This window comes from Stenella coeruleoalba (genome assembly GCF_951394435.1).
Source record: "Stenella coeruleoalba genome assembly, chromosome: 21".
In the NCBI taxonomy this organism is placed as follows: Eukaryota; Metazoa; Chordata; class Mammalia; order Artiodactyla; family Delphinidae; genus Stenella; species Stenella coeruleoalba.
In genome coordinates this window covers 23,419,225-23,445,607 of record NC_137167.1, presented here as the reverse complement: position 1 = coordinate 23,445,607, position 26,383 = coordinate 23,419,225, and the positions used below count along the sequence as shown (strand labels likewise).

At 41.2% G+C, this 26,383-nt stretch overlaps 1 protein-coding gene across 3 annotated transcripts in view; it reads right to left on the bottom strand.

Annotated features, from left to right (window-relative positions):
• Positions 1-2,189: 2,189 nt before the first annotated feature.
• Positions 2,190-26,383, bottom strand: part of CASP3 (caspase 3) — a gene marked incomplete at its 3' end in the record, with an annotated part of 31,231 nt that continues 7,037 nt past the window's right edge. The window contains exons 2-7 of one of the 3 annotated variants that reach the window (XM_079909415.1): positions 21,972-22,039; positions 20,083-20,207; positions 16,486-16,614; positions 15,865-16,040; positions 15,408-15,528; positions 2,190-2,506 (exon numbers count right to left, since the gene is read on the bottom strand). In XM_079909415.1, the coding sequence (XP_079765541.1) occupies positions 2,190-2,506; positions 15,408-15,528; positions 15,865-16,040; positions 16,486-16,614; positions 20,083-20,207; positions 21,972-22,024 (921 nt within the window). In that variant the 5' untranslated portion in view covers positions 22,025-22,039. Of the gene's footprint in view, positions 2,507-11,104; positions 13,738-15,407; positions 15,529-15,864; positions 16,041-16,485; positions 16,615-20,082; positions 20,208-21,971; positions 22,040-26,383 lie in introns of those variants that run through there. The other 2 variants (XM_079909416.1, XM_079909417.1) reach the window with 2 other exon arrangements.

Sequence of the window (26,383 nt, the reverse complement as noted above, 5' to 3'; positions counted from 1 at the left end):
CCCAGAACCACTCTTCCCATTTGACTTTTGACCCCGACAGGTCTTCCTCAGATCTAACCCCACATTTTTTTCAGCACAGGGGAATGCTTTCTTTTTTTTTTTTAAACATCATCTTTATTGGAGTAGAATTGCTTTACAGTGGTGTGTTAGTTTCTGCTTTATAACAAAGTGAATCAGCTATACGTATACATATGTCCCCATTATCTCCTCCCTCTTGCGTCTCCTTCCTACCCTCCCTATCCCACCCGGGGAATCCTTCTTTAGGGGAAAACTAATACTGCCAGGTGTTGTTAAGAAGCTCAGCCTGAAAGAGATGTAAAAATCTTTTGGAGGGGTACTAGAGACTGGTAAACCAATCAGGTTTCAGTGATCTGGATAGGAGGTAATGAACAAGATAACTTTGTAGCTGTTTTAATCCCAATAGACCTGGAGCCTATTAATATTAATACAAAATTTCTTTCATTGAAAATGAGGGAAAAAAGACTTTATGCAAAAGAAATATTCCTCAATTAATTCCAATAATTCAGTTTCAATTAATTTTAAAAGAACTTTTACCATCTCTTTCTCTTTATAGTGGTAGTCATCAGGACATTAAATTTTATTTGGAAAATCCCTCAACCCACCCCACACTGGCTAGTATTTTTTCCATTTTCTGGTGGTCACCTTCTCATTAGACCACCTACTAGGAATCCTACTCAATGATACGTCCCTCCTTAAACAGCAGGGACATTTTGGTCATGACATCACTGCAAGAGGCCCAGAGAAGGGGGCCAGGTGAATTTAGTCCTGTATGGGCCTTAGTTTCCCCATATTTAGATTGAGAGTATTTTAAAAAGTAGATCTCAGGCCACGTGACCTGAATTCTTGTGAATGTACATTACAGCCTCAAGAAGTCTGCAGAACAGGATGGAAGGTGTCTGAGATGGTAAGAGATGCTTCCTCCAGGGCAAAACATTTCCTAAAAGGACAATTTTCTTTCAGGGTGTGGTATCCGGACTTTTTTTGCTGTAATTCTGTAGAATACGTTAATCTAGCAAGAAGAAAAACCACCTGGTGAACTTCCAGCTGAATCAAAGCTGATTCATAAAGTGTCTACCAAGTGTTACCTCCGTGCTCAGCCCTCAGCCCTCACTTGGAGCTGGGCATGACCAGGCAGGCACAGTGGGTGGAATTCTCAGATGCCCCCCCAATTCCTGCCTGCTGGTGTCCATGCCCTGTATGATTCTCACCCCTTGAGTGCAGGCAAGACCTGGGAATATGGTAGGATTTCACTCCTGTCATAGGTTAGGTTACGTGGCAGAAGTGAAGGGATTTTGCAGATGTAACTGTCTCCAACTGGTTGCCTGTGAGTAATCAAAAGGGAGATGATCCTGGCTGAGCCTGACCTGAGCAAGTGAACACCTCAAAAGGGAGCCTGGGCCTTCTCTGGAGGGAGGAGATATTTGAAGTGAGAAATCCTCCTGCTGGCCTAAAATCAAACAGCATGTCATGAACCGCCTGTAAAGGGGCCCTCGAGGCGAGGACCCGAGGGTGGCTCGTAGTTGCTGTGGGTGATGTCCGGCTGACAGTCAGCCAGAAAACAGCCATAAGGAACTGAGTTCTACCAATAACTTTAATGAGTCTGGAAATGGTTTCTTCCTGAGTCAAACCTCCAGATGAGAACACAGCCCACGGGCACCTTGATTTCAGCTTGGTTGGCCCCTGACCTGAGGACCTAGCTCCACTGTGCCTGGACTCCAGACCACAAAACCTGTGCGAGAATAAACGTGTTGTTTTAAGATGCTGAGTGTGTGGTAAATGGTTTTGCATCGGTAGAAGATGAAAGCAGCAGGGACCAATCCGTATTCACATTCTTGCAGCTTTCTGCAGAAGCTGCTTGCACCTTGAATTCACAGCACTAGCACAGCCGCCTTGCACGTACATACGTGCAGTGAATCCAACCTATTATGAGCTCTAGGAATCTGAGGGAAGCCATGGATGATCCCTTAGGAAATACATGAGCCTTGATGTAGGAGAGAACTGATTGCTTGTGAAGTCCTAAGCTGTGTGCTATATATGCATCCTCTCTAACCTTCCCAACCACACTGCAAGGATGATGTTATGGTTATAATTATTTTATGAATAAGAAAACTGAGGTTCACGGGGGTGAACGAAAATGCCCAAGGTCATGTAGTAAACGAGCAGAGACATCAGGCTTTGTGACTGGACCTTGCTGATCCCAAAGCCAGGGAACTTTCAATTTCACAATGGCTCCTTCCTGTTTCTGACCTCCACTTTGTTTTTGAGTTCCTAAAAGCCACATCATCATTCGGCTTCCCAGTTGCCCAACTCTGTGGCATGCTCACGCAGTCACTCCTTGCTTGGAGCGATGCCTGGAGCCCAGACTCTCCTTGTTGGTCTTCTTGCTCATGTATGTTTGCTGCTACCCACACACAACACCATGGACAGGTGCTCCCGACTTCATTCCGCCAGCTATAGGAGCTGCTGCTGCTTTGCTTTCTGGATCCTAAGGTGACAGATGGGTGAAAGAAGAATGGAGTTGGATAGAAAATCGAAAAGGAAAGCAAAAAAGAAAATTATGGTGTGTTAAATGCATTGCCAAGAGACTTTGAAATTTTTTAGTTAAGAAAACCAGTGTATACATCACAGGATAGGGGTCTGCCCATTTTCAACCAAATTTGACTCCAACTCTGTAGTGTGCCAGCTCTATCCTGAAGCTTGTTTACCCTCCTTTAAGGTGGCTTCTTTAAGTGATGCACTGAAGTATAGTTGTGGGTCATCTTGAGGGCAGGTTCTGGAAAAGTGAGTCTCTGCCATTTGTTCACATTGTTCATAACGATCTGAGATCTTGCATTCTTCTGCTCTCTCCTCCAGCTACTCCCCCCGACCCCCACCAAGAAAAGATCCTTTCTGATCGTCTATCACTTTGACCAACTCTCCATACACATGCTGATGCAGTATCTCACAAGGACAAAGCTCTGAGGATCAGGTGTAAGGTGTTTTCCCAATCTGTTTTACAGACACACGCTCCCTTCTAGATTCCAGGTGCATGCTTTGGCTTGTGTTTTCATTCGGTGTCCTTTAAAGAAGTGAGTAATCGGGAGATTGTAGAAAGAGCAACGACTTGGGAAGCAGAAATGCCTGGATTCATGTTCAGGCACTACCAACCACAGGCTGTGTGACCTTAGGCCAGTTGTTTAACCTCTGAGCTTTCAATTACAAAATTTCAACTTCAGTTAGCAAATTGAGATGATAATGCTACTTCCTAAGATTATTGTGAGAATTAAGGGAGATACTGTTTGTGAAGAGCTTGGCATAGAGAAATTGCATAAGGGTAGCTACTGTCATAAGCACATGTGGCAAAATCTGCATCCTCACTTCCTTTCACCCTGTCACAACTTCCTGTTCCCGCACTGTCGATTTGGCTGTGAGACGCAAGGCCTTCATGGCCCCAAGGAGACTTGTCGCATTAAGTTCTTGTGTTTTGATGTTTACCAGCTGAAGGCCAGGTGTGACAGACAGAGAAGGCTGATCTGCCTCTTCCCTCTCCGTCCTCCCCGCCACCAGGTGAAACTCCTCCGAGCTGGGGAAGGGAGGAGACCTGGTGAGGAGAGAGCCGGGGTGAGTCCATGCTGAGGGCCTCACAGAAGGAGCCCTGCTGTGCAGCCCCTTAGATTTGGGGTTCTGCAACTTAGAACAGACTGGCACCCCATTTCCTGCTTGGATCCCTGAAGGAGAAGCTCCCGCCGCGCCCGCCCCATCATGGTAGGTGTAGAATAAGGCATAAGCGGTAGAAAGGGCTTAAGTAGGTGGGCTGGGGGCAGCCTCCCAGACACCCTGCTTGTCCCACCAGGGCTCAGGAAACAGCTCAATAACCTTCCTCTGTGCTCTGAGATGCAGCTGACTTTGATGGGTGAAGGGCAGCAGAAGAATATGCCGCCCTGAAAATACCTCTTTGGCATAGGATTCGTTTGAGAAACTACAGACACAGGAGAAGCTCTGAAAACAAAGGAGAAGTTACTCTTTTGCAAGAGAAATGTGCATTTACAAAGGAAATTTCCACTTGTAGGGTTCTCTCCCTCTCCATACCAGGAAGGGAAGGAAAACCCTTAATCACAAGGGACCTATCAACGGAGGAGGTACAGACTGAAATCTGTGTGACAAACCTTACCCTTGTTTACCTTGCTCTTCCTGGCAACCGTCCCCATAACTGAGCTCCCCTCTCTTTTCTTTCTTTTGTCTTTAGTGAAGAGGTTATTCAAGCCAGTGGTTTAGGTCATGTTGGGGAGTTACTCGGTTTTGCTGGGTGTCTCCCATGTACACACAGGTTCATAAACTTCTGTTCGTTTATTGTCTTGTGAATCTGTCTTTTATTACAGGGACCACAGCCAAGAACTCAGAAGGGTAGAGGGAAAATTATTTTTCCTCCCCAACAAGGGCCTTGTGACTGGGGATGAGAGGACGCAGAGTGGCCGCGGAGTACATCGTGAGAGCAGAAACCCCACGGGAATGCAGGTGTCCTGATGGATGCCAGAGAGGTGGGGAGGGGGAGAGGACAGTCAAACAGAATGACGTTAATCTCAGCAGGACCCACGGGGCACCTGTGACACTGGAAAACCAGATACCTCCAACCTCCTCCTCCCTGCGTGTCATGATGCTTCACAAACTCCCAGGCAGGGAGTGAGCCCCAAGTTGGATGGTTTAACTCTGAGTGGATTGGGTTTGCCCTAAACCGATGAGTTCTCCACTACCAAGCAGAACTGAGGTTCAAGTAACTTGACATATTAACAGAGTGATAAAGACAGTTCGCGTATCCAGTGACCCCACCCATGTCACAGATCTAAGCCTAAATCAGCCTGATTTTACCAGAAACTCCTGCCAAGGAAGCCTGACATACACCACTCACAATCCTCCAACTCAGCTTTAGCTAGTTTACTTTACCCTAGAAAACAGGACCTGCTAGTTTTGTAAGGAAATCCCCACCCTCCTACCCAGTCGTGCTGTTTCCACGTGGCCTCTTCTCTCTGTAAACCTCCTTCTTGCCCAAAATCCCTCCTGAAGTGGGTTCCACTGCTTGTGAGACGCTGTGCTCCCCAAATCCTTGAATAAGGGACTTCAAACTCATTACTAACTCGTTTTCGTTTTGTCATTAAATGAGAAAGTTGTGAGGGGAAACAGAATATGCCACCCCAAAGTAGCCACTTGGACATGTGGATGTTTTGGCCTGAAGGCAATGAAGACCCAGCAGTCTCTGGAAAAGCTTTTTGCCTCTCCCTTAACTGCCTAAAGGAACTTAGATAAAGGAATTTAGATAAAGGGCTTGTTGCCCTTTATCTAAGGGCAAAAGAGCTATTACTAGAGAGAACTTTTATATCAGAAAGACTTATCTGCAAGGCAAGGCAAACATTTGTTTACCAGACATTTTTTTCTTCTCCTCTTCCTGTGATTTGTCTTCCTGCCCTTTGAAGCCCAGACCCCTACCCCCTTCTTCTTGGCTCAAGAAGGATGGTATGTAAGCCTCACTTAGAATAGAAGGGGCACAAAGTTGAGAGCTCTAAGTACAGATAAGTCAAGAAAGTAGTTTCCCTAGTTCTACTGGCATTTCCAACAACAGCAAACTGATGGATACGTAGAATAACCTGCCATGGTTCTCTAGAGCTTTAATCTGTCAAGACAACTTTTCCATCGTTATCTTTTTAAAAATTCTCACGTCACTACTACTGGAAGGAAGATATTATTGCCCCCATTTTAGAGAAAGAGAAACTGGAGTTCAGACTGGGGAAGAGGCAGCTAGCGAGCGGATTCCAGAGCTGGTACTACCCAAACTACACGAAACCAACCCAGTGGAGGAAGTGGGCACGTGGGAGGTGAAGCAGGGCGGGGGGGAATTCTGAGCTGAAATGAACTGTGACTGTATTTAGTGAAAAACATTTCTTAGTCATAGTTTACCTATAAGCTTCACATGCTGAAAAAAATGGGTTGCCCAACAAACATAAGACCTTCAAAGACAGTGCAGGTGTCAACTAGGAATTTCCCAGAATTTACTTGATGTGATTCAAAATTATGCTCCCGTCCAACAAAGCAAGTTGCTATCAGTGCAGTGGTTTGAAGGGACTTTTACATCAGGGCTTGAACACAGAGCAGATGCCCTTAAGGCTCATAGATAAACTTTCCCAATAAGCTTCCATCGGTGACTTGATGGCTTTCAAGAAGAAAACTGGAAAGAGAATCCCTAACACTTTTAGTGGTTAACTTTAAGGATGTGAATGTATTATAGTGGCTCTGAGTCTAGCCTATCTTTTTTATGTTTTCCTTGGGTAAACCAAACCACTGTTTTGGTTCAACTATTTCAACATATTAATTCTGCTCTATGCTTGAGGGCATGTGAGGAGATGAGAGAACCCAGGGGGTAAATCAGGTTCTAATTTTGTCCCATTTTGTACTTACATGAGAAATTCAAATGAAATATAAAGGATATTTGATTGCTTTGAATATCAGAGAGATATACCCAAAAAGTTCATATTAAATTTCTCACAGTAAAGGTTTTTTGAAAAAAATTTGTTTAGAAGGTACCAAGGGTACCTTCAACAGGGATTAACTGAAACGAAAATAGGCAAATGGAATCTGTCCTTAATGGACAGACTTTTAATATTTAGATCATTTAATTTTGTATCAGCCTGGGTTGGGTCAAGGGTGTGATGATAAATCAGACCAGAGCTGATACACACAAGACAAATCTGATTTGTTTGCAGTGCAAGGTCCCAAGCTCACAGCTGGGGACAGAGCCACGAGGAGGGCGAGCAGGAGATGGGGAGAGCAGGGTGAGGCGTGGGTGCAGAACAAGATTTTGGTACCCAGACTGCCCCCATCACTTACCCCCGCAGGAGTTCAACCCGTTCTCACAGATTTACAAATAATTGAAACTCTCAACAGACACCACTTGCACATTTTATTGCTCAGTCTCTTACGTCAGAATTTGCATCAGCAACAGTAGCTCTGGAAGCAAATGTTCAAAACAGAGACCCAGCAGCATTGGCTGGAAACAGGCAACTACGATTTCTACCTGGTGCTTTTGTCTATTTTATGTTCCAGTTACAAACTGGAAACAAAAATATATATATTTTAAAGTTTTGAGCAGAATTATTGGTTATGTTTTCTAAGCTTTAAAAATGAGCAGGGACCTTGGAAAATGTGAGATTATGTCCCTCCTTATTTTGGGAGTGAGGAGGAAATGAAGGAGGTGGGAGTTAAAATGCCCTTTCTTTTATGAATGGTGATAACAGGTGGTAGTTTTAAACAGTGTTAATTGGCAGAAACAGAAGGTGGATTTTTAAAAGTCCCCTAAAAGCAAAGGTTTATAAACAAAACTACATTTTATCACATTATCTTATACTATACTCCTGCACATGGAAGCTCATTTCAGCAAATCAGTGCCCATAGGGAGGAGGACACATCCAGCATTCTCACCCCTTAGTTCCATGACCTCAGTTCCAAAATGGTCTTTCATACTACTTCACTCTTCAACTTAATCAGTCACATCTTTTTCATGATTGAATTTGCCCCACCTCCCATCCATTCTCTGACTACAATCTGCAATCCTTTTAGTCTTATTGTTCCACTGCTTGTACGATGAGGGTTCTTCAAATTCATCAGGACCATCAGGCCACAGACCACTCTTCTTATTCCCTAAAATTACCCGCTTCTGTGTTCAGTGCCCCGTCTCTCCAGCTTAGCTCCATGGTCCATCAGTTGAGTAGTAACTCATTTTGCAGTCTCCTGAAGTCCGTGGCTCCTCTTTTTTTTTAATAAATGTGGGAAAATACCCAAAGTTGGATGAAGCCAACACATACCAAGCAGCTGAATTATCCTAGATAAAACCCCACAACAGGGCAGGCTGGTACCACTGTGATTCACCATCGCTGGTTTCAACTGGGTCCTAAACGCTGCCCAGCGATCTCACTAAACTTCTCCCGTCAACTCACTCTCCAGCTCTTGACAATGGTTTCAAAGCTTCCTTATTCTTCTAACCCTTTGAACAGTTAACTTTGAGCACAGTCATTGTCTTCTACTTCTTAAAAAATAGAGTGTTATAACCTCCTGCTACAAAACTTACAAGCCTAGCTTTATTCACATCCAGCTTCTCATATTTCCTCCCGTTAAAAACAAACCAAAAAAAAACCCCCACCTCCTCTCTGCATCCCCACAATTAGCTCAGATTTAACCCTCTCTCATTGCTTAGGAACCCTACACTGTCAGTTACTTTTCCCTCCAGTATTTTCAGTCTTTTTCCGGACTGGATTCTCGCCATCAGCATTTAAACATGCTCAAATCTCTCACACAACACAACATTTCAACTCATTTCCCCCTCTAGCTACTTCTTCCCGCCAACCCCGCCCTTCCTTCGAAGGCAATTTCTCAAGTTTTCTGTACTTTTAATTTCCGTTTCCTCACTTGGCACTCATATAGCAGTCCTCTCTAAGCTGGCTTCTGCCTCAATATTTGCACAGAATCCCCTTTGTCAAGATCACCTATAACCTCCTGTCACAAATCCAATGCATATTTCAAATGTTCATTTTCTCTGAATTTTCAGTAGTTTGCCCCAGCAGGCCACATCCTTGGGAAGCAGTTTCTTCCCTTGGCTTTCTCACCCTATACTCTCGTTTCCCCACCTTCAGCCCTGGCCATCCTTTTCGGTCTCCTTTCCTGGGTCCCTAGATGTTGGAGCCTCTTCCCGCTGCACTAGTACTCTGGCCCTAGGTGGGATCTGTAGGTATAGCATCCTCAAGGCCCCACTCTGCAGCATCTCCCTGTTAGCCTCACCTGCTCTCCTTCTGCTGACTCCCCTCCACCCACAGTGGCCTCCTCAATGCTCCTTAAACCTGCCAGGCAGAAATGAGTCTTTGGAAATATTTCAGTAAAATCAGTGAATTAGCTTTCAATACATTGGCCAAACATGCTTCCCTCTTGGGAAACTGTATATGAGGCTGCTAGGTCCCTGAGCTGACATTTAAGTCACCTAAAACCAAAGCATAAGGTGTAGATCAGACCTTGGCCTCTTAGCTCAAACATGCTACTTAATAGCTTTTGCACCAACTTTAAATCTGGAAAAACATTTTCTTGAAAGGGAGATGCTTGCTTTTTCTGAACATCCCTAAGCATTTCAGTTCCTCAGTTCTTTCAGTTATCAACGTAGCAGACGGTAGAGATTCTGTGCACAAAAATTCTTTGATGGATATTTCCTGGTCTGCCTCATCATGTGATAATTTATTACAATCATATTGCAAAGGATAAGGATGGAACAACTAGAGAGTGAATTAAGAAACGAATAGTCTAGTTTGCTCCTTGAGCTATAAAAAGCTGATGCTGAGTATTACTTTAGGCTCAAGTTCTAATATCAAGCGTGTTACGATTTCTCAGCTAATACCTACAGAGGTTGAAGCAAAGAAGAAAATAAACAAGCTAAACAAAATCCTGCAACATGGCTATGGACAGCCATGGCATCCCTCCCAGCCCTACCCCCGTATGGAACCATGTTCTCATTCCTGAAAGTTTTGTGCCATCCCCATCCCCCCTTGATTTGATTCCATTTTTGAAGCCAGGTAATAATACATTGACACGGTTCCAAAAAGTCAAAACGATATAGAAAAGTCAACACAAAAGAAATTTCACTTCCATCCCTGTTCCCATCCACCATTTACATTTGTATTAGTGCCCTTTATCCTCCTGGTGTTGCTTTACGCATATTCTTATGCTCTCCCCGCCCCCTAGACCTTTTTTACACAAATTACAGCATACTGTCTATGGCGTTCTGTGTTTCGTCCTTTCCCACCTGATCATACATGCTGGAGACCTTTATCAGTTCAAGAGGGTCCTCCTCGTTCTGTTTTACAGCAAGTCGTGTTCCACTGTGTGGATGCATCAGTGTATCTAACCTATCGTTTTTACAGCTGGGTTGCTGTATTAAAACAATGCTGAGGTGAATCATTGCGTATATACTTTTGTACATGTACGGGTGTATGGGCAGTTTGAGCTCCAAGACCTGAGATTGCTACTTCAAGAGTAACTAATTGGATAGGTATTGCCGGATTCTCCTCCACACGCGGTTGTGCGGTCCCACCAACGGGGGATACATTTCCCTACAGCTCAGCCAACAGAATGTTGTCAAATGAGGTCTTTTGTCCGTCTGCTAGATGACAGATGATACCTTAGTTTAATCTGAATTTCTCTTGTGATGATTAAGATTTTCATCTGAGGTGTAAGGGACATTTGGTGTTTTTCTATGACCTGTCTGTTCAGGGCCCTTAGTCCATTTTTCTATTGGGTTCTTGGCCTTTGTATTTTTCTTTTTAATATTGAGACTTCTTTATTTAGCAGAGATTAGAATGGGCTCTACTATCAACGTACTACAGAACTATAGCTTTAAAAGAGTCTTAAGGGAGTTATTCATGTCACCCTCTACTCCTTGGAAACAGGAATCCCCTAGTCCCAATTAGAGAATTTTATTAGTTTTCTGACTTAAAAGTAATGTACATTCACTATAGAAATACTGGAAGAAATGTAAACCACTCATGTTTGCACTTTCTCATATTTCTTTTCTAGGTACATAAAACACAAAGGGGACTTCTTCCCCTGTCACAGCTCCTCTCCCAGAGCTGACCATCTGGGGACATCACAGGTTTTTTTCCAACCCTCCCCCGCCCCCAGTTCTTCCCCCCACCCTCTATTCACCCTACTAAAAATTTATGGGTTGAAGTGATTCATTTCAGCAATATCCTTTATACTCTGCTACTCCCCATTCCTCCAAGCAAGGAAACAAACAAAAATATGGTCATATTTAGGGGCTGTGATCTCTGCAAACTTCGTATCCTTCCTGGCATCATGGTAACTTTAGAAATGGTCTTCTGAGAGGGACCTGGGAGAAAAGGAAGGCTGCTTATCCTATTCGGTAATTTGCCACCATCTCAAAGTATTTGATTAAAGGGTCCTGTTGCATCTTCTCTGGCCCTTCCAAATCAAGCACTTGGTTAAAAATATTTTAATTTCAGTGAGTAGCACCTCAGAAACAACAACAAACACTTGAATGTGATGGTAATTTTAAGTTAAAATTTATATTTGGAAATAAAAATTCATAATAACAAATTTTTAATAAAATTGTCACATAGGGGTTTCCCTGGTGGCGCAGTGGTTGAGAGTCTGCCTGCCGATGCAGGGGACGCAGGTTCGTGCCCCGGTCCGGGAGGATCCCACATGCCGCGGAGCGGCTGGGCCCGTGAGCCATGGCTGCTGAGCCTGCGTGTCCGGAGCCTGTGCCCCGCAACGGGAGAGGCCACAACACTGAGAGGCCCGCGTACCGCCAAAAAAAAAAAAAAAAAAAAAAAAAAATTGTCACACAGGAACACACTTTAAGATACTTCATTGACTTCGAAAAAATTACAGATATAGCCAAAACAAATAGCTTTCATTTATAAACGTGAGTTCCTTTCTTTCAGCAAAAGAAGGCTCACAGGAAATGTCAGACGGAAAAGCAGCGGGATACAGCGATGCAGGGACGGCTCAACATCTCCTGAGCTAGGAGGCTCCTAGCCTGCTGTCCCCGGCTCGGGCCGTGCTGCTTCTCCTCTCTGGCCTTCAGTTTCCCTGGGCACCAAAGGAGGGAAGACTGAATGACTGCTAACGTCCTGCATGCCATGGTCCTTTCATTTCAGAGAACCGTATATGATCACAACAGTATCATTCTCCTTTGATTATAAATGTCAACAAAATACAACTTAACATGCTCAAAAATTTTACTACAAAGAGTGCTATGATTTTTCCCATCCTTGGCAAAGGATGGTTGAGGGCCCATATTATTGGGCCACACTCACCGCTTATATTGGAAAATGAGGAAATGCTAATGAAATTGCTTTTATGGGCTGACATTCATGGATGGCAGAAAGGGACATTCCAGAAGGAGTCCAGGATTTGCTCTTCGGGAGTACTTCAGCTCCCAAAGCTTGGTGGCCAAGTGCACAAGTGGCCACACCCAAGTCTGCGTGCCGTCTGTCATGGTCACTGAGCACTTGTTATCGTTGAAGGGGAATGAGAGACCTCAGGATTTTCTCCCAACAACACTCCGAGCGTCTTGTAAATCATATTCATATTCATACACTTAAGCATTAATTTACATACTTAATTTCTGACAGGCTGACAACTGCAGCCCTTCTCCCCCTCGGTGTAAAGTGAGAAGTGAATTGTTATTCAGTGTATCCAGTACAGTGGTAATGGTGCTAGCTGTATTTTATATAATGTGCTATCTGCAGAAAGGCAGATAAGAATTTAACATCCAATTAAAAGCTGTCATTGAAAAAATTGAAAAAAAAAGTGCTACAACTTTTATTATGACTCTCACCATCTTTTGAAAATTTCCATTTCAGAAGTTTGATTTGGTTCACTTTCTTAGAGCTTCTTGCCTTGGGAGCATCCTCCACGTACACCTCCATGTACATGAAGAAACTAGCCAGCATTCCTTTTCCTGAAGCCGTAGTCTATGGCTCTGCCTTCATGACATAGGCTGCGCTGTGTCCCTGTTCAGGCTGAAGCCATCTTCTAATTAAAAGTGCCCAGCTGATTGATTTACTGTTTCTTCCTCACTGTGTATTCTGTAAGTTGTATTTTAGTATGTTCCTATAGAATTTCTTCAATTCATGCTGCTATCAGTGTGATCAAAGTTTGAGGTTTTGCATAAGAGCCCTTCAGATACTCTGTGGGAATGCAAGGCCCAGCAGCTGGTGGGAAGAGTTGCATTTCAGCACCTTATAGTCCTAACTCTGTCTCCCTCTATTAATGTTGCATTTAACCTGAGAGAGTCAACTTAGTTTTCCTGCATATTCTCAAGTAAAACATTTAGTTCCTTTTTCAATACTAAACATGATTTTTTCTTTTTTTTTTAAACAACAAGGACATGCTCGGGACAGACATCACAACACCATATGCTCAGATGGGTGATGTAAAAATACTATTGTCTTGTCTCCAAATACTAATTCTAAGATCAAGGTCTTCAAGCATTTGACCATGCACATAGACCACCAAGTTCGAGGATACATTATTCCACATCATCATGTCTATAGTTTGACAAAAACCAGAACATGTTCTCTGAAACAAGAGCATTGTCAATATCACTGAAACACATTACAGCAATGTTTAAATTCTTCCATAATTCCTTGAAAATTTGTAGCATAGCATAATCACTAAAACTTGCTAATTATGAGAGCTGTTAATTTACAATCATTTCCTCTCATAATGACTGTACCATTATCCATTTTTATTTATTCTTAATTAAATTCAATTTCAACTACCTGATTGTGTTTGAGGTAGCTTCATAGTAGTTTTATTGCTATGAAAGTGACACATTTCCATGTATCACCTGGGGGATTAGATTAGATTTAAATGAGAGAGGAAAATATAGTTTATCAGTCACACCGTTTCCTCACTTGGCATACAGATTAAAAAAAAAAATCATCCATTTCTTCAGTGATTAAAAATACAGTTCTTTCGTGAGCATAGACACAATACAAGGAATCTGTTTCTTTGCATGAAAAGTAGAATCATTGGAAAAGGACTCGAATTCTATTGCTACCTTTCGGTTAACCCGAGTGAGAATATGCATAAGCTCAAGCTTGTGAGCGTACTGTTTCAGCATTGCACAAAGTGACTGGATGAACCAGGATCCGTCCTTTGAATTTCGCCAGGAATAGTAACCTACAAGGCAAAATGTAACCAAAATATCATGGATATCCAATGTTAGCTGATTTAATAAATTACAACATAATCATGAAGGTAAAAACAAGCATAAACATCCATAGGTATTATTAGCCATAAAAATAAATAAATAAATGAATGAATGACACCTTTGATTCCAGGGGAAAACAAAACAAAAACCAAATGGGTGCTTTATGTATACCTCTGCTTCGACAAGGAAAAGAGTTGTGGACTAACTTCACCACTGAGTTACTGAGAATTTTACTTCCTGGGCTTCCCTTCCAATAGGGAAGAAAAGGGTAACGTGCAGAAGATGCAAAAGCAAAGAAATGAAAAGTATCATTATAAGTAGCATCGTGTTGCAATCAGATTATTGGCTTATCCAAGAAATAACCTGCTTACATATGCACACATATTTGAGTGTCCTAAATTTGTCTACAGGGCATCTGAATAGAGTATAATAAACACATTATAGTATATTCAAAAGTCCAAAAAGGGGAAATAGTGTATTTATTGTTCTTTTCCCAGATTAACTATTGGATCCATTCCTTTTTTTCAGCTGTGCCGCACGGCTTGTGGGACCTTAGTTCCCCGACCAGGGATCGAACCCAGGCCCGTGGCAGTGAAAGCAATGAGTCCTAACCACTGGACTGCTGGGGAATTCCCTGGAGCCATTGCTTTTAATTTGAAAGTACTTTATCTGGAAAGATGCCTGGAGGTTAAAAGAAGTCACATTGACTATATTTAAAAATGTAATACTGTTTAAAAATACATTTGCCCTATATTTCCAAACTTTGTGACACCCTTAGTTGTATAAGTAAACAGTTGTATGATCAATAAATATTTATTTATATGATGACACGTATAATACAACCACAAAAAAGTGGAGGTTGATAACCTATTCATAAATCATTTTTAACTCTATTTTCCCTCATTCCATTTCTACCTGCGCATATGCTATTCAGGCTTATCCTTTCAATTTCCTATCTTCCAAAGAATTCCTGGAAAACACAGTTCTCTCCTATTCCAGGAAGTGGGCAAAGCTCTGACTTGTCCTATGTTTTAATACAGTTTCCATGTGGTATCAAGTTCATGAATGACACTATGTAAGTATGCTTTCCTATAGATGCATATTTTCTAGCACAACTTTGCTAAAGACAACTTTTTGAGACTTGTCTGTGGTTAAGGTACCCTAAAATACAGACAAGTTGGCTTTTTAAAAAAAAATTTATTTATTTACTTATTTTGGCTGAGTTGGGTCTTCGTTGCTACCTGCAGGCTTTCTCTAGTTGCAGCGAGCGGGGGCCACTCTTCGCCGCGGTGCGCAGGCTTCTCACTGCGGTGGCCTCTCCTGCTGCGGAGCATGGGCTCTAGGCGTGCGGGCTTCAATAGTTGTGGCACATGGGCTCAGTAGTTATGGCTCACGGGCTCTAGAGCGCAGGCTCAGCAGTTGCCGCGCACGGGCCTAGCTGCTCCGCGGCATGTGGGATCTTCCCGGACCAGGGCTCGAACCCGTGTCCCCTGCATTGGCAGGCGGACTCCCAACCACTGCACCACCAGGGGAGCCCCAAGTTGGCTTTTTATGGATATCAAAATCATGACAGCCTTTGGAACACACTCTTCATTGTTTAAAATCTACATATAACATTCAGTATTAGTAAGTTTCTTACCAGGTGCTGTAGAATATGCATACAAGAAGTCTGCCTCAACTGGTATTTTCTGACAGGCCATGTCATCCTCAACACCACTGTCTGTCTCAATACCACAGTCCAGTTCTGTGCCTCGGCAAGCCTAGAGGTTAGAAAATAAACATTTATTTAAAAAGTTTAAAAAAAGAAAAGGAAACTAAACATTTATTTTAAAAAATATGTGTGTACATGTACAACTGTTATTTCTAAGAAATGCAAAGGCTCTGTAAAAACTGATGTTAATTATGCAGAATCCTTTTGCTAGAAGTCTAAAATTAAAATTTATTCTCTATCTCCTAAGTGGTAGTTTAAATAAACAAAAAACTAACAATAGTTCAGTAGCTTCAAGGAAAAAAATAAATTTTTTTGATAATCCACAATTGAGTAAATTAATCCCTAATGAATCCTCAATAACCAGGTTGCTCAGTTATATATTTACCTGAATAACGAAAAGTTTAGGTTTGCCAGTTAGGCTTATACAACAATCCCCTCTGAAGAAACCTGCTAATTTTTTCAGATCGACAGGTCCATTTGTTCCAAAAATTTTTCCTTCCTCGCCATGGCTTAGAAGCACGCAAATAAAACTGCTCCTTTTGCTGTGATCTTCTTTAGAAACTGGGAAAACGTTCACAAACAAGAAAAACCATCAGAAAACCAATGCAATTTTATTCAACCATTTCATATGCACTGTATGGGAATAAGATGAAGAAACCTGAGAACAGAACTGAGAGATCATGTAAACCCAACTTAGGGCAGAGCAACACACCTCAAACCACTCTAGTGAGTTGGTATGAATAACTTGTTTTACTTACATAAAATATATAGAGTAAAAAAAAAATATATATATATATATAGAGAGAGAGAGAGAGAGGGGGGGGAGAGAGAGAGAGAGAGAGAGAGAGAGAGAGAGAGAGGGAGAGAGAGAGAGAGAGAGAGAGAGAGTAGGATTGTGTACAGTTTAGTTCCACAGTTCTCATGCTTTACTTTTATATGTGTATAATTACAGCTAGATTGTAACATAAATTGGACAATGAAGATCATTCTTTTCATTATTTCTTACCACTGTACATTAATTCCAAAATTTCTTCACATGTAAGATCATTTTTATTCCTAACTTCATATTTCAAGTTCGTGAAGGTTTCCCAGAGGTTTGCTGCATCTACGTCTGTACCAGACCGACATGCCATCCCTTGAACAGAAAAAGTTACTTTTAGTTGCATTAAAAAAAAAAAATTTGACTTAACCTGGTGGCGCAGTGGTTAAGAATCCGCCTGCCAATGCAGGGGATACGGGTTTGAGCCCTGGTCTGGGAAGATCCCACATGTCACGGAGCAACTAAGTCTATGCACCACAACTACTGAGCCTGCGCTCTAGAGCACGCGAGCCGCAACTACTGAGCCCACATGCTGCAACTACTGAAGCCCACACGCCTAGAGCCCGTGCTCTTCAACATGAGAAGCCACAGCAATGAGAAGCCCGCGCACCACAACTAGAGTAAGCTCGTGTGCAGCAACGAAGATCCAGCGCAGCCAAAAGTAAAAAATATATAAAAATAAATTTAAAAAAGACCCATAAACTGCTTTGAAATGAACTATTCAGTGATTCACACAATCTACAGTAAACTCTTCCTTGCAAATGCTAAGAAAATTCAATATTCTGATCGTGGTGACACAAAGTCTCTTTCATTTCTTAGCATATAAGACACTTCATAACATAAACTGTTATAGTGTTACAGTCACAAAGACGTCTTTCACAGCTGCTTAGATAGTGAAAAACAAACTTAAATGCCTAACAAGAGAGGTTTGGTTAAATAAATTAAAAGTCATTTATATAATGGGAGACTATATTGCCACTGAAATTTTGTAGACAAAATTTTGCCATGGGAAAATGGTCATTTAAAAAAAAAAGCATAGGATCCTACTTTAAAGAAAAAATTATAAGTATATATATATATATATATATATATATACACACACACACACACACACATACATATTGTACATACACAAACACACATATACCACCACACACACATATGTATCAATACACACCTCACAAACTCAGAGGAACTATTTCTTTGATTTCAAGTTCCCAACAATTCTAAGATACATTAGTACTTTCATAACACCTTTTCAGGAAAAACCCCACAAACCACTAGCCACTTTAGCACTGTTCATCAGCCATTCTGCTCTGCGTGGTCTCCATTAAGCCTTCTAACCACCATGAGACCGTTATCATGACTGGCTTCATTTGCACAGATGTGGGAGCACAGAGGAGTCCAGGAACTTGAACAAAGTACTGAAGCTGGTGAGCGGACTGTACCCAGGAGTCCTGGGCTTTCCTCATGCCTTTACAGCGCCGTCCACATACACGTACGGATTGACTGAACAGTGAATTCAGATTTTAAAACCCTAAAGTGCTGCAGGGGGAGGGCACACATTGAGTAAACTTAACACATATGCATAGAAAAAAGCCTAGATGTTTCTAGCTCCAAATTATTGTTGATTATCTGAGTAGTGTGATTAGGAGTGATTTCAATTTTTCTTTTGCTAATCTGTAATTTCTGAAATGTATATTATGGCCATATATTGTTTTTATAAAATTAAAGTAAGCTCATCAAGGTTTTGACATTGGAAAGGCTGAGGACACCATGCAGCTGTGTGACAAGGTGACTGAATTCTGGTCCTGGTTTGTGAGCCACTTAGTAGTTGAACAAAAAATACCAGGCTGTCAGAGGTGGCTGTGAGAACCTGATCTTCAAATTTCAAAGCAGAAAAGGGGCTCACTCTAAGGCTAAAGCCAGACTACAGGCCTAAGTATTTTTGGGGGGAGAGTAGAACAATTTTCCCCCTCCCCCTTTAAAGATAAGTAAGTACTCGGGATGTACTAGAGATACAACATACAATGTGATAAACATAATTAACACTGTTGTATGTTATATATGAAAGTTGTTAAGAGAGGAAATCCTAAGAGTTCTCATCACAGGAAAAAAGCTTTTTTCTAGTCCTTTAATGTTGTATCTATTGGAGTTGATGGACGTTCACTAAACTTATTGTGATAATCATTTCATGATCTATGGAAATCGAATCATTATGCTGTACACCTTAAACTTATAAGTGCTGTGTGTAAATTATATCTCAATAAAACTGGACGGAAAAAAAAACTCCAATAAGTTCAACAATGTAAAATTCTATGGGACGAGGGCATTATAACTAGCAACGTGAGGCAGAATACCTAACGGTTGAAGGTTGTATCTCAACTTGGAGCCGAAAGCAATACAAATGGTGCCATTCAGGTTTAGACACTCATTTTCAACTACTTTTTCCTCACTCCTTATAATGAATCTAACATCAAATCCAGCTTATCTTTCCAGTGTAATCTGGCTTCTTTCCCTTTTCACCAGCACTCTGGTAGACAGCCTCCTAAACTGAATCAGCAGATTCTAGTTTCCTTAAGTAAAATTAATTCTAATACAATTAATATGCAAATTCAAAGAATTATCACAGCACCAATTTAAAAATGAAAAATGAAGAAACAGCCAAAGTGTTCATTCATATGGTAAATTATGCAAGTCAAGTGAACATTATATTTAGGGAATGGGATATTATATAATCATTAAAATAACAGATATGAAAATTATACAGCAACACAAAAAATGCTTATATTACATTAAATGGAACAAGCAAAATACAATATTGCTTACTATTATGGATAAAATTAAGCTTTGAAAGAAACTGTCAAGGAAAAAATATCAAGTAATACAGTAAGATGTTAAATAGCTTTTTAGGATCGTGAGGGATTTTATTTTTTACATTCTCTTAAAAAAAACCTCTGAAAGTATTATTAGATTCAAGCTATACATAGTATAGAGATTGAGAACGGGATCTGGTGATCAGGCTATGGTGAACCTAACAGCAACTTCTACAGAGCGGTTGAGGTAGAAACAGAGAAAACAGAATCAAAGGGATGGAAAGAAGTGAAGATGGCAAGTTTAAAGTACGTGTTTTTAAGATTTAGGGAAGGAGACAAAAATCAGATCAAAGCTTAAGAGGCAGCAGGGTAAAAGAAAGGTCTCTTTAAGGTTGGGGAGTCTGTCTTCTTTTCGGGGGAAGAAGAGAAAGTCAACAGAATGAATGAAGGCACAGGTGAAGTGGCATAGAAAGTGGATTCAGAGCACCAACGCTGAGTCCCAGTTCTGCTACTAAATCATCTGTGGGACTCTGTGCAAGGATTTTTAACCTTTTGGCATCTAATGGTGGTTAGTTTTCAGAGGTGCTCTAAGAATTAAACAAGACAATTTCTGTGAGGTGCCTTGCACAGTTCCTGGAATGGAAAAATACTTCTACTTACTATTTGTTGAGATCCTTCCATTAACATGAAAGAGGGAGCAGGAAGATAAAGAAGCAAGGGTTACACAGAAGTCAGGGCAGAAGAGATAAACATACAGATAGAAGAGGGAGAGATTTTGATGATGGGTAGAAGATTAAGAGTTCATGTTGAATTGTAGGACCCATGGGGTCCTGCTCTATCTCTACTTCATGGCTATTCTGTGTCATTAGTTTACTAAATAATAACATCAATTCTGTTTTTTACACTACACCAAATATAAATGGTACAAATACTTGTAAAGGATTAAAAACTATCTTATGATACATACCAGTACTTTCATGAAAGTTCTTATTATTAATTATTATACATAAACCCATTTCAGGATAATCCATTTTGTAACTATAGTCCAAGGATATTCCAGAGTCCATTGATTTGCTTCCATGTAAGATCTTTCTGTTTGGAAATCAAACAACAGTTTACAAAGAGAGAAATGACCAACGCTGCTGTTCACATTGACCAACTTCTCTAACACACAGGAACAGTTAACATTTGTTGAATATAATATGCCAAGTTGTGTGCAACAGGCTTTCCCTCACTAAAATTTCACAAAAACCCATTTCACAGATGAGGAAGTGACCACTATGAGGCTGATGGTTATGAAGATACAGTGTCAGACCCAAGGCTGAAAGCATCTGTTGAACTTCAGAGTTCAGACTTTTAATCTCTATATTTTGCTTTCCTCTAAATTTTATTAAAATTTCATCAAATTCATTTTATACTTAAATTTCTTTTAACTTTCTAAAATATTTTATCCTTCAAGGTAAGAGTGAAATCATAAAAATTACCCTGAAATGATAGGGAAATAAACAAAAGGCAACTATGACCCAAAACACAATATTTATCACAATTCCTAAATTGTTCCTTAAACCCTGTGCACTGAACAAACTAATAATTTATTGCTACATAGAATCACTGTTGTAAATAATTGAAAATACTTGTCTAAAGGTCACTTATCCAAAAACCTCTGTTATCTAGACCAGGGTCAATAAACTTTTTCTCAAAGCGCCAAATATTAAGTATTTTAGGCTGGCTGGCTGCCTGTACAGACTCTGTTGCAGCCCACTCCATCCAGCTGGTGGAAGTCGCCCAGGACAATATGTAAACGAATGGGTGTGGCTATGCTTCAATAAAACTTGACCAAAATAGTCTGCAAACCTGATCCTTGACCTGGACCAGGAATCAGGAAACAACAGCAAAAAACTGATACCTAACGTCCATGTACCCACACACTCAACCTGGGAGTATTTCACATTATATGCAATTCTAAAAATACTGTTGGAAAAGGATAGTAAATTACTACCTTTTAAAATAGTAAATTATGTTCTGTATGATAGGAAAAGGTAGGAAAATGTGTAAATCAGTTTAAAAGGGTTTAAAAAAAGGCAAGAAACCTCTAAAATGAGACTGCCTTTCAAAAGGTTAATTTCTAGGCAAATTCCTTTGCTAAACAAATATTGCAAAAATCTTTATTGGTAACCTGTTAATAGCTCTGCTGTAACAGTATTGTTTAGTACTAAAATTAGTTTATAATTCCCTGGATGGTCCAGAATAATAATACTGGACCCCAGAAATAAACTTTTAGAGTTAAATGTACCACAAGAGATCCCAAATGGATAATAACAGACATGAATTAAGAGTGTTTGAGTTCTATCTTTTCCCTTTCTCCACCTGCTGGTTATTGGAAGCATTAATGAGCAGAATATTCCAAAAAGGAAGACTGAGACAAAGGGTAAAAGACAATCTATAACCAGGCAATTCTTCCCCAGACTGAGAACTGGCATTTTATTTTAGCCTTAAAACTCACAAATAAACAGGAGGCCAAAAAATCTCCCCCAAACACAAACCTCTCATCCTGCACAGAGATTCGGAGGGTGCCTCTGCCTCTCCTGGGTCATCCTTCTGCTACTAAGGCAGGGTTTCTGACTACACGTCAGGCACCCTCCCACCTCCCCGCAGTTCCGTGAAAGTTTTATTTTAAGGAGGAGATTCAGAGAGGATAATTTAACATGTGTATAGCCATGCAGCTGTCACAGGAGGTAGGAAGTCATCTGGGCCTCTCTGGCTTGAAAGCCCATATTCTTTCTGCTTCCTCAAAGTTTGCTGTACTACATACACCCATCTTTCTCTGCTTGTATGAGATTCCATTTAAATACTCACGTCTCTGAAGTTTTAATGGATTTTGAATCCACTGAATTTTCATTGTTCTCCATGGATACTTTTATTAACTAGAATATAAAGAAAATAGATGTTAATCAAAATCAGCCATTATAAGATCACTGCATTAATTATTCCAATGATTATTTCTCTAAATAAACACACTATACGAATATTTTCATATTAGCAGTACCATCACTCTCCCAGCTTCACCTCTACTGTTCAAGGCTTCTGTGAGTCAAACCTGAGAACAATCCTTTGTAAAGGTATGCATAAGGTCGCCCATTTCTCTCTTTCGTTTTTAATTGAGCTATGAAGTACACATAGTGCACAGATAGGAAGTGTGCAGCCTGATACATTTTTTTTTTTTTTTTTGCGGTACGCGGGCCTCTCACTGCCGTGGCTTCTCCCGTTGCGGAGCACAGGCTCCGGATGCGCAGGCTCACGGGCGCAGCCGCTCCGCGGCATGTGGGATCTTCCCAGAACGGGGCACGAACCCGTGTCCCCTGCATTGGCAGGCGGACTCTCAACCACTGCGCCACCAGGGAAGCCCCTGCGCCACCAGGGAAGCCCCTGATACATTTTTACATTTGGATACCCCACCAGATCAAGATACACACTGCAACTTGTTTCTATTACAACAGATCTGGTCATTGGTAAGAACTCTGCCTTCCAACTCAATGCAGTTAAAACAAAAACCAAGAACGGTGTACCTCACATAACACTATTCTACGATGCTTAGATTCCCAAGAGATTCAGCACCAGGAAGTTCCAAACCTCCACATAATCTTTACTCTTAAACTAGACATGAAAATCCCACTTTCTCATTTAAGGTGGTGGACCGGCTTTAGGAAACCTGTAAGTAAAAACTAAAGTTCCTGCTTTCATTCTTCTGTCAGACAATTCTGTTTACCTCCCACAGTGAGTGAGTCCTTCTAATCAAGGCAGCTCTCACTTACGGAGCATTTATTATACAGCAGGTACTGTGCTAGGCATCTTATCTTTTATTTTCCCAACAATCTGAAAAGTCAGGAAACCTAACTCCTAGTGATTAAGTGGCTTTGTCCACAGACGCAAAGCTTAGTGATGGAGGCCCCCTTCTTCCCACTCTTCCCTACTGCCTCTGAAGAAGCCAGTTCCTTACTACCTGTCTGGAGTTCTACCATGTCTTCTCTAGCTTCCCCAAAGCAAAGGTACTTCTATGGCAATCTGCCTCCCTAAATAAAGAATACAGAAAAACAATGACAAAAATTTTTTCTCCAGCCTCTAGAAGTCCTGCCTATCTCAAAAATTCCAATCAAAATAGAACTTTTAACCTAATTCCCACACTAAAATCAGAAATCTTAAAAGAATACACATCCCGTCAAAAGGACTCACTCAACCACAAAAGCCTTTACAGAAAGTCCTAGGCTCCCTCCCCTTTTAAATTTAAAATTTTAAAACTGTGATAAAATATACATAAGATCTATCATTTTAACCATTTTTAAGTGTACAGTTCAGTGACATTAAGGACAGTCACAGTGTTGTATAAACATCACCACCATCCATTTCCAGAACTTTTTTATCTTCCCACACCTCCCCGTTACCAAAGTCCCCCCTTTCAAGGTCTCTTAAAAATTGAGACATCTCTTCTCTTCTCCAAAGCTCAGTTCCTTCCTCCTCTGTCCCTAAGTACTGTGTGCACCTATCGTGGGGGAAGATGGAGAAAAAAATATGGAGAGGAAGTGTCACCATTTTGGAACCACCGAAGAGGGTAGCGTTTCACCTTCTCTCAAAGTCAGTCTTTGCTGTGCATTTCTACAAAAGCTCTTTGCTTTTCTATCATCTTACTTCCTGCAGTTTTTCTAGAAAACTAAGGGAGGATGCTGTGTACAACTGGGATGAATCATCTTGTAGTCAATAAGCAAATACTTCGTGAGCATGTGCTTTGTGCCAGGTGCCATTCTAGGCTCTAGGACAGAGTGGAAGACAAAACAAAATTCCTTCCTTCAAGAAACTTTCATTCTAGAAAGGAAGAATAATTACAGATAATAAGATTTCAGATACTGATAGGGGCTATGAAGAAAACAAAATAGGGTAGAGTAATAGAGAGACTGGTAGTGTGAGCTACTTTAGCTGAGGAGGCTGGGAAAGCCATCTCTGAGGTGACATTGACAGAAAGAGCTAAATGACATAGAGGCCACCTCGAGAGGCTGCCTTGCTGGGGAAACGTCTGGCAAGTACAAAGGCCCTGAAAGAGTTTCGTGTATTCAAGGTGCAGAAAAGAAAACCAGTTCGACTAGTGCATGGAAAAGGAAGGGAAAGAGTGAAGGGAATTGAAGTGGGAAAGGCAAGATCATATAGGACCTCAGGAGCCAAGAGGAGCTTTGATTCTATCCTTGTTGCAAGAAGGAGAAACCATTGGAGTGCTTGAAGCAGAGGAGGGACAGCATGCTTTAAAAAGATCACTCTGGGGCTTCCCTGGTGGCGCAGTGGTTGAGAGTCCGCCTGCCAATGCAGGGGACACGGGTTCGTGCCCCGGTCCGGGAGGATCCCACATGCCGCGGAGCGGCTGGGCCCGTGAGCCATGGCCGCTGAGCCATGGCCACTGAGCCTGCGCGTCCGGAGCCTGTGCTCCGCAATGGGAGAGGCCACAACAGTGAGAGGCCCGCATACCGCAAAAAAAAAAAAAAACAAAAACCAACAACAACAACAAAAAAGTTAAAAACGATTCAGCTTTATTAGCCTTAATACAAGTAATAGTAATTAATAATTTCCAATATTAGACATCAAATAGACAATTTTGTTTCAGTAAGGTAGCTGATGGCTGAAAGAAAAAAAATCTGAATTTTTTAAGACTAGTATTTAAAACAGTTTCTATCTGATAAGGACTTCTCAGGAACAAATACTATGACGTATTTTGTTCCCTTTTTTTTTAATTTTTTTAACCAATGATGACGACTTTATGAAGTCATGTGGCAGGGTCAACAAACAAACTCACACTTTTACATAAAGAAATAAACCCCTTCCTTTAAAGTCTTTCACAGAATCGTACCTGATCCACCATGCCAGAATTAATCTCTTCCACCTATATATTTACTTAGCATGTAATTAGAACCCTTCTTGTATTTTCATTTTATTCTGTTTTGGATTTTTTTAAAATTAATTAATTAATTAATTTTTGGCTGCACTGGGTATTTGTTGCTGTGCATGGGCTTTCTCTAGTTGCAGTGAGCAGGGGCTACTCTTCATTGCAGTGCATGGGCTTCTCATTGCGGTGGCTTCTCTTCTTGCAGAGCACGGGCTCTAGGCCCTTGGACTTCAGTAGTTGTGGTGCATGGGCCTAGTTGCTCCGTGACATGTGGGATCTTCTCGGACCAGGGCTCGAACCCGTGTCCCTTGCACTGGCAGACGGATTCTTAACTACTGTGCCACCAGGGAAGTCCTGGATTGCTTTTTATGTGTGTGTATTTGTTACTCTCATAACACCATGACATAGTGATGGTTTTTCCTCTCTCAATTCCACCAATAAGCAAGTAGCATGTTATATTCTGGTCCCACTGGATTCTTTAAACGGCTTAAAAATAATTTTCTCTCAGGGTCTTCACACTTGCTATTCCCACTACCTGGAATACTAGTCTCACCGATATATTATGTTATATAATATTATATAAGATAATATGATTTATTTCACTCGGGTCTCTATTGAAAGGTCACCTCTCCCAGATGTCTTCCCTCATCCTATTTCACTTTCTTTACTCTGCTGATATGCAATCAACAAGGATCCTGGAGCAGAAATCTTGAGGAATTGCTGAGACAGAAAGTAGGAAATATCAGGGAAAGATTCCTGAGGTGACGGGAATGATTTTGGGAAATTGAGCTGAGAGAACATTAGAAGTGGAATAGAAGTGGGTAGAAGTGGAAGGAAGGAGGATTTTAGGGTCATCTCTTGGTGAGCTGCATTTGGAGCAGTTGAGGGATTGTCCCTTTCTTTTCTTATGGTTGGCTGAATAGTGAGTAGTCAGAGTATTTCCCCGCAGGTTTTAAGGAATAAAAGTGTACATTAAAACCTGGTAAACAGAGTACCCACATTAGCAAATAACACAAACTGGAGTTTGGCATCCAACTTGTTTGCCAAACCCAACTGATTTGGCACCTAAACTCCGAAGATAAGTCCAGCCATCCCAGTGTCCCATCACAAGCAACACAGGCAGACAGAAAAAGGGAATAACCAAGAAATCACTGACTGTTCAAGCAAAACTGACACCATGAAAGAGACACCAAACTCAACAAAAATATTAAAACAAACAGAAAAAGAAGTAATTATGAGTTTTTCTGAGCCTACTGTGTGTAATTTATAAACCAGAAACACTGGAAATCAGCGAGAAGGCAGATAATGACTAGAACAAAAAAGTCATTGCTCAGTTTTGGGTTTC